Here is a 9283-nt window from a genome sequence, read left to right as displayed (position 1 = left end):
TCAGTTCACTGAGTTAAGTCCAGTTAAATTAGTTCCAAGTTGTTTGAGGAACTAATCGTGAGTTAATAGTGAGTTGATGAATTAATGCACTCAACTAGTGCTACTCCAATTAACTGAATATTCCCTCATCAGAAACTCATGCATGTCTATTATGAGAAAGACCCAGTTGAGATTAATGTTCAAGGACAGTGTACTATCAGTTGCATGTGTTTTCTCATGGAGAAAACTCATGCATGCAGTCAAGGATTCATCCTTGAGGATTGCGCAGTTTTGAAGGCTTGTTTTTCCACTTGGTAATAGTCTAATCATCCACAAGGAACAACGCAAGGAAATAGGAGCTTAGAGGGCAGAGAGGAAGGCTGGAGAGAAGCCAAGATTTCCTGTGAGCATCTATGAGGATTGTACTGAGAGATGGCTACCTGTGAGAGCTAAGGCTTTGTATAATTCCTATGTATTTCCACCATGTATGATTTTTTTTCCAATGGAAAAATCGTAATCTTTCATTATGTGGAAAAATTACATGTAGTAGATGCCCAAGGCATATGCAAGTGTTGTTGGCCCATGGCCATTTCAAAAAACTGTATCAAAAAATATAGATGGCCAAGCCATTTCCTGTAGGATTGTTCAGTATGATAAAACCTGTACATATTCCTCACTGAGGTATTTAGTTTGTTTGTCTATATATCATCAAAAAAATATATACATGGTTTTTTGAGAGGATAAAACTAAGATAAAGCAGCAAAATGTATATATTTAGGGCCTTTCCACCCTATGGAAATCCTGATCTATATATGGCCTGTGGTGATATTGATAGAAATTTGCTCCCATTTGTTCAGAGATCATCCACAAGCCTCGAGGTAGTAGCGTGCCCTCCTTGGAAAGCCTGTCAGCATCTTCATTATATTCCCTGTATATATGATGACAAGAGACTGTGTTAAAAACTGCTTTGAAAATGTTGACTTCATCCAAAATATTTCGAAGTGAAATAGCATGACATTGATTTTTATTGTTGAACCAGTTGATAATGATTTTTGAATCCCCATAGATCTGAATGGTAGAGCAATCATGAGCTAGTGCAAAGTGGAGCAGATGTCTGAGGGTGATTAGCTCGACATAATTGTTTGTTCCCTCCCCTAGTCCTAATTGGACCTTATAGAAGTGCTGATCAGAGATATATAAAATGAAACCCCCTCCGCATCCATGAGGTTGGGCTGCTCCATCAAAGAATGCCCATGGCCTAGATTTGTCAATACAAATGTGGGAGTTTTCAACTTCAGGGATGTGATGATAGGCTGCCACTGCCTTAGCAATGATAAGAGGCCATCAGGTAGTTGCATCATTGAAAATTATGTGATTCCGGGTGAGCCATATAGTCCAACAGAGGATGAGAGGAAGGCATTGTTTCTTTGAGCCCTGGTGTGCTGCATTCCAATTGTTCCATGCTTGTAGAATAGAGGGACCCTACCATGTGTTCTGAATAGAGAGATGTTGTGTTGTATTTTGCCAAAATTGGGCGACTGTCGGACAGAGCAAAAATAGATGCTCGTTAGTTTCAAAGTCTTGTTTGCATAATACACACCAGATCGGGCCATGTATGGATCTGTGCAATAGGGCTTCGCCTGTGGGGGTTTTGTTGCTTAAGACACTCCACATGAAAAGGCGTGCCCGCAGAGGAGTTTTCAGTTTCCAAATCTGTTGCCACCATTCTTTTGTATGTTTAGGTTTGCGATCCGAGAGAAGGTGGGTGTAGCCCAGCTTTGGAGTATATTTTCCATGCTCAGATAGCATCCATACTAGTTCATCTGGATCATCATTTATACACACATGAGCTTCAAACAATGTCATTAGATAAGTTTCCCAGGACTGTTTCCATTGAATAGGAATGCCCACTTCAGGGGTTGACCTCCATTTTTGTCTGAAGACAGTGCTACGCTCATGATCAGCAATATGTGCAATCACTGTGGTATCTCTATGATGAAGATATTGAATCAGATCAGGTGGCAGTTGATACCTGTTCCTCCCCCCCCCCATCCATGGGTCAATACCAATGCGTACAAAGTTACCATTGTTTATGCGCCATGCCAATCCAGATCTGATGAAAGGCAAAGATTGTAGGATTGATTTCCATACTATAGAGATGCCCAAACGAGGCCAGTCTGGTAGGCGAACCTAGTCCAATATTTGTTGCGGCCAGATGTATTTATGGTATGACACAATGGTCCATATATTTTGTGAAGTGAGGAGGGTCCAACTCATCTTGGCTGCAAGGGCTTGTGCAAAAACAGACAGGTCTTTTAACCCCCACCCCCCCCCCCCCCATTTTTTTGGCAAAGCAATTTTCTTCCAGCTCACCCAAGCAAAAGTTTTTCCTTCCTTTTGTCCATTCCATAGATATCTGCAGCATATCTGTTGAATGTGGCCAAGTATTCCCCGAGGAATCCAGGCGAGTGACATCCAGTATACAGGTGTGGCTTCCAGTACAGATTTTATAAGGACTAGGTGCCCTGCTCTTGATAGGAATCTGTGATTCCAAATTTTCAGTCTCTTCTCAATTTTAATCACTAACCAGATCCAGTCAACAATCTAGTAGCTGTGGGGTTTGATCCAGAAACCCAAGTATTTCAGGCCATCCGAGAGATTATGCAATTGATAATGGAAGAAATGGAGAGTTGTTTTGTCCTCCTGAGGGGAGGTGTGAGACAAAGTGATAGTAGATTTGGACTGATTTGTGACCATACCAGTGGCTTTTTCAAAGAGTGCAAGGATGTCATGGAAAGAGGTAGAATCCCTGATGCTGCCATCCAGGAAGATCATAACATCATCAATGAAAAGGAGATGGGTGAGGTGGCAAAGTTCATTCATTTTTAGTCCTTTGAGTCTGCCTTCCCTTTTTGCAGTGCCAATGAGCCTACTGAGACCCTCCATCACTATAAGGAACAGAAGGGGAGAAAGAGGGCATCCTTGCCGAAGTCCTCGTTCAGCATGGAAGAAGTGGGATGCAGAACCATTTATGAGTACACTAAAGGATGTCGAGTTTATGTAGCACATGATCCATTCTGTGAAAGCGAGTGGGAATCCTAGATGGATCAGGATCATCTTAATGAAGAGCTAGTTGACACGATCAAAAGCCTTTGCAAGGTCAATCTTGAGAATAATGATTTTCAAATTTCCTGTTTTGAAAGAGTGAATGGCTTCCTGGGTAGTGCCTATGGCCTCATGGATCTGTCGATTTTGAAGAAAGGTGAATTGCTCTAGAGAGATGTGATGGGAGAGTATAGGATGGAGCCGATTTGCTATGATCTTTGCGATGATTTTGTATAGGGTGTTGCAGAGAGAGATTGGTCAGAAGTCATTGAAGGATGTAGGGGAGTCAGATTTTGGTATAAGAGCAATGAAGGTAGCATTGATAGCCTCATACATCTTTTCGGAGATCCTGCACTCTTCAACTACATTGAGGAGGTCATTCCCAATGAGGTCAAAAAAGGCTAAGTAGAATTCAATGGACCATCCATCTGGGCCAGGGCTTTTATCTTTGTTGAACCATTTTAATGTCCCTTCAAGTTCATCTCTGGTAATAGGTGTAGTTAGCTCAGCTGCCGCATCCAGATCTACAAAGCTTGGGAAGTGCCCTGCTACTTGAATGATATCTGCAAGGTTTGAGGCTGGGGGCTCCTTATATAGGTGTTTGAAGTGTGAGATACCCAACTGAGATAGTTGATTGAAAGTTTTTGCAATACCTCCATCCTGCGAGGGCATTTTCCAGATGGTGTTGGAGGCTTTTCTCCCCTTGGAAAAATTCTGAAAGTAACTTGTGTTCTCATCCCCTGCTTTGAGCCAGAGCGCTCTACTCTTGAGTCTCCAGGTTTCCTCTCTTTCCTTCAGAATTTTGGCCCTTTGATTTTCTAAATCAATCAATTGTGACTTGGCTTCTGTGTTTAAGAAACCCCTGCTTTGGTCATCCATAAGATGGGCCAAGGATAATTCAACAGAGGCGAGGGTATGGTCATCCCTTTGGGTTTTTTCCTTTGCCCACTTGATAGTGAGTTTCTTGAGATGCAGAAGGTTATGACAGAACCCTTCAGCCCGTGTGAGACCTTGAGTGGGAGGGTTTTGCAGCCAGAAGTCTAAGACCAGTTTGGAGTAGGAGGGGTCCTGAAGCCAAGATGAATTGAATTTGAAAGGGGCTTTGGGCTTAATAGGAGGGCCAGAGATTTCTAGGTAGATGGGCGAGTGGTCAGAGATACCTCCGGATCCGACCCACTGCCTATAATGGGATAATCTCTGTATCATCGAGGTTTTGAGGATGAAACGATCCAGTCTTCTAGCTAGTGCAACGTCACCAACTCTTTTGATCCTCAATTTTGGTAGGGGTCTATTCATGGGAATATCTGAGAGGTGAGCTTGATCAAGCAGGTTTTCCATGGTATCAGAGAGCGGGTCAATCTATGCAGATGAACCCCAGGACTCACTAAATCCAATAGAAAAATTTAGATCACCGCCCATGATGAGATTGTTAGATGAGGTAATAGAGAGGTTTAGGAGTTGATTCCAGAAAGCCTCCCGCCCCTGACAAGGCCCATAAACATTCATGACACAGAGATCCATTCCTAGCTCAGCAGAAAAGATGTCGATACCAATGAAACCCTTTCCTCCCTAGGCCGAAGTTAGGTTTATGGATCATGGATTGTACCCCAGAGCCAATCCACCAGAACGCCCAACTGCATCTAGGGCAAGGAATTCCCATCCCGGGTTCAGACTCCTCAGAATACAGATAATGTGTTGAGCTTCACCGAGGGTTTCTTGAAGGAAAATAATGTCTACAGGCTCAGAATCAAATAGCCTGCAGAGGGCTAGCTTTTTGGGCGAGCTAGCCATACCCTTGCAATTAAATGATAGGCACTTCATGGGGGTAACATGTCAAGGGTGTTCTTCACTCTAAGAACTCGATCTAATGAAGATTGCCTTCCCGAAACCACCTTAGCACCAGCCCAAAGTATAGCATGCGAGAGATAAGATTTGCGCCCACGAAGGGGTTTAATAGTCATCGAGGGGAGGGATAGGCCAAGACCAGAGTGTATTGAATGTGTACCCACAGAGGGAGGGTGGGATCACAGGTTTTAAGGGTGAGGGGGAACTAGGGGAGAAGGGGATGGGGAGGAGGATGCCTCCGGAGGTAGGGAAGGGGAGGTAGTGGAATAAACCAGGTGATGGGAGAGAAGGGGGCAGGGAATAGATGTAGGAGAGGTAGATCGATCCTGTACAGATGCATTATGCTGATGATGTGCAGAAAATGCATAAGTAGAAGATAGAGCAGGGAGAGTGGGGAGAGAAATACCTGAAGTATGAGCCGCTTCAGTTGCTGCCCTGGCTCGAGTCAGAGGTGGAGATGGGGGTCGCGAGGAGCAGCCTGTAGATTGTTGGACTAGCTGAGATGGGGTCACCTTCGAGACGAAGTGGGTGCTGCTGATGGTGCCTTCCTGGGGGTGTCTGAGGTAGCCCTTCCATTGCCACCCTCCTTTTCCATAGTTGTTTCTGGGGGTTTTTGGACCAATGGGCATTCCTTATACAGATGCCCGACCTTGTGGCAGTGACGGCATCTGAATGGCACCCCCTCGTAATCGAGGATTTGAACCCTAGTAAAGTTATGCCATTGCAGAGTAATATTTTCCTCTAGGCCCTCCCGAGTATCCAGATGCACCAGAATGTGAGCTAGGGTATGATTCTTGGACTGTATTATGGATTTGTCATAATCCAGGAAGGTGTCGAGGGTATTCCCAATTCGCACAAACACTTCTTCTGACCAGTACTGGAGAGGTAAACCTGGTAGTCGTACCCATAAAGGTCCAGCTCCTATCTGTTCTCTTTCTAGATCGAAGAGAGGGCTCCATCTTTTGAGCAGCACAGGAGCCATTTCGATATGCCAATATCGTGCGAGTGCCATGTTTGTGTATTCTTCAAGGGAAAAATGAAGCGCAAACCATCCTCGAGGGAGAATCTGTACATCCGGAAGCTGTATGAATATCTACCCCCATATCTCTTTAACCCATAGCCCCAATCACTCCGCCGTGTAGGTTCTTCCACGAACCCTACCCACCAGGACTTTCCCTGCCTTGTCTGCCACTTCACCCATGGTGAGTCCTTCCCCGAATTTGATGGTGTAGTCCTTGCCGGAGGCCTTGACGCACCTTGTTTTCCTTTTCCCTGTTCTCGGCGTAGTAGGGTGATCCTGCAATAGATCCAAGGGTATTTTTTCTTTAGGATGAGGCTATTGCTCTGTTGATCTTGCTCGAATTACCAGAGTGTCAAAACAACCAGAAGGAGGAGTTGAGACCTAAGTCGTCGTGCAACAGACGGGTGTGTCATGGATCTTCTGAGCCTCTGTTTCCGCATCAGACTCGTTACCCAGACGAGGGGGGTTTTTAGAGAAGCAATGATCTACAGGGGGAGAGGGGTCGAAGAGAGGGGACGAGCAGGTGGCCAAAAGGTTTAGGGTTCCGGGAGACAACGGCGGACAGTCTAGGGCAGGTGAGTCAATGGAGAGAGTCCCAATGTGAAGGGTGGAGGCCGTAAGCCTAGGGAGGGAGACAACCAGTGACGGGTTTGAGCAGGACGGTGCTGAGGATGGAACGGGTGCCGATTTAGGGTTAGGGTGACAGAAAATAGACTGCTCCGGGTAAGGGTCCGGTGAATAATCCACGGCATCCAGCTCCATTCCTTCCATGCTGAGCCTAGGAACGGTAGGCCATTACCATCGACAGTTGGGAGCAGGTGCAGACGAGGGCAGTAGGTTGTGGAGGTAGCCTCGGAGGTTACAGCACCTACGGCTAACTGTAATCAGGGTTAAGGCTAGGGTAAGAACTATGAGAGCTGCATCGCACCATCTTTCCTCCTTCAGAATTTTTCTTCCATCTTCCACCATGTATGATAATACAATAGTGTGGGTTTTTATCTAAGACTTTCCCTAAATTATTTTCATGTGTATTGTGCCATTGATTCTTCTTCTTCTAGTTATATTGTTCAGCTCGATCTTTAAGCTTCCACAAATTGATAATAGAAGTAGGTTATAGTATTCTGATTTGATTTATATTGCATTATCGGGTTAACCTATCACAAATTTTCCACATTGCGGTGTTCTCAAGGATTGTGATTGTTGCCTTTAGAAATTATATCCACAGGTTCCTAGAAGTTTATATGGATGACTAGACAACCTATAGTTTGCTGAAAAAGCACTCCAGACTACTTAAAATCATGTTTGATCGATGTCAGCAACTATAGATCTCATTAAATTTGAATAAATGCATTTTTGCAGTCCCATTTGGCACACTCTTGGGCCATATAGTGTGCAAGGAAGGAGTGTGTGTAAACCCTACTAAGGTTGCGGAAATCATGAACATGGATCCACCCACAAGTGTAAAACAACTCAGATCCACCTTGGGCCATATAGGGTACTACAGGAGGTTTATCTGCAACTATGCCTCAATTATTGCACCAATGGAGAAGTTGTTAAAGAAGGTTGAACGATTCACGTGGTCGGAAGAATGTGATGTTGCACTGAATATACTAAAAGAAAAACTAGCAAGTGTGTCGATCCTAGTTTACCCAGACTGGAACAAGCAGTTCCATGTCCACATTGATGCCTCATGCATTGCTTTGGGTGTTGTTCTAGCTCAGCCAGGGGAAGGGAACCTCGATTACCCCATTTATTTTGCTAGCATAAATTTGTCTACAGCAAAAAAAACTATACCACAACTAAACGCGAGGCACTTGTGATGGTATATTCGCTTCAAAAGTTCCAACATTACTTGTTGGGAGGCCCATTCAAGTTTTTCACTGACCATTCCACTTTGAAGTATTTAGTGAACAAACCTGTACTTGAAGGAAGAATTTATAGATGGATTTTGTTATTCCAAGAATTCACATTTGAAGTAATTATTAAGCCTGGACGATTGAATGTGGGTCATGATCACCTCTCGCGACTGGAGTCAGGAGAAAGTGGAGGATCCCTTGATGATCAGGTCCTAGACACCAATCTATTTTGAATTGAAGTTGTACCAGATTACTTGGAGGATATCGCAACCTTTCTAGCTACAGGTAAATGTCTGTAGGAATACACAACGATGACATATGGTCATTTGAGTTGCAGATTATCAATTGATTGCAGGACAACTATATAAATTGGGCCTTCATCAGGTGTTGCGCAGATGTGTCCTCAATCACGAGAGACAGGATGTATTATGGGAGTGTCATTCAGGTGTTGCAGGTGGCCATGTTGGCGAGAAGGCTACCGTAAGGAAGGTATTGCAAGCAGGGTTGTGATGGCCAAAGGTTTTCAGAGATGCGAAGGAATATGTCACAGGTTGTGATGTTTGCCAAAGGGTTGGGAGGCCATCACACTGTAATGAACTGCCATTGCAACCAATATACACACTGGATATTTTTTAGAAATGGGTGGTCGACTTTATAGGACCTATCAATCCACCAGCACACCACTTCCACACCAAATATATCATCACCACAATGAAGTACATTTCCATATGAGTGGAGGCCACACCAATTAAGGACTGTACTATAGATACCGCCACCAAATTCATATTTGAGACCATAATATCCAAATTTGAGTGCCCCCTGAGTCTCAGTAGTGATTAGGGGACCATTTCATAAAAGAAACAGTTGCCTCAATACTTCATAACTTTATGATACAACACCATAAGAGCAGCCTGTATCACCCTCAAGAAAATGGCATAGTGGAATCCTTCAATAAGATCTTGGAAAATGGTTTGACCAAGATATGCTCAGCCAACTAGTTTTATTGGGATGAGAATGTGACAACGACTCTATGGGCATATTGCACAATTGTTAAGCGTTTACACAAGCATACACCTTTCCATCTCATATATGGACAGGAGGGTGTGGTACCAGCTAAATTTTTTATTCCCAAACTTTTCCTAGCTCAATCCACTCATATGATATAGGAAGAGTCAATTTAAAAGAGGTTGGAGGAACTTTCGGAACTGGATGAGGCTAGGTTCATGGTAGATTTCCATCAAACGGTCAAAAAGTAAAGGAAAAAGGCATGGCATGATAGGCACATTAGGAGGAAATAATTCACAGCAGGAGGACATGTTCTGCTATACGTTAAAAAATTCTTGAAGTTTCTAGGGAAGCTATAGATGCATTGGTTGGGTCCTTTTATTGTCGTGAAAGTAAAAGAGTCAGGAGTTGTTAAGCTAGCGCAACTCGACGATGTATTTCTACCAGGATGGGTGAACGGTGCATGCCTGAA

The 9283-nt window shown here is 44.0% G+C and overlaps 1 protein-coding gene across 1 annotated transcript; it reads right to left on the bottom strand.

The window, feature by feature from the left end:
- Positions 1 to 5437: 5437 nt before the first annotated feature.
- Positions 5438 to 5911, bottom strand: LOC149245183 (uncharacterized). The gene has a single exon (XM_089437584.1). It carries the CDS (start codon positions 5909 to 5911, stop codon positions 5438 to 5440), a length of 474 nt encoding a protein of 157 aa, XP_089293710.1.
- Positions 5912 to 9283: the final 3372 nt, after the last annotated feature.

Source organism: Pinus tabuliformis, chromosome 7, assembly GCF_031772625.1.
Source record: "Pinus tabuliformis cultivar Carrire ecotype Pingquan chromosome 7, CPIR1, whole genome shotgun sequence".
NCBI lineage: Eukaryota > Viridiplantae > Streptophyta > Pinopsida > Pinales > Pinaceae > Pinus > Pinus tabuliformis.
This window is presented reverse-complemented; position numbering and strand designations above follow the sequence as displayed.

Bases quoted from the DNA above. Each gene is read 5' to 3' on its own strand.
- LOC149245183 (XM_089437584.1), bottom strand. From the start codon at position 5,911: ATGGCTCCTGTGCTGCTCAAAAGATGGAGCCCTCTCTTCGATCTAGAA.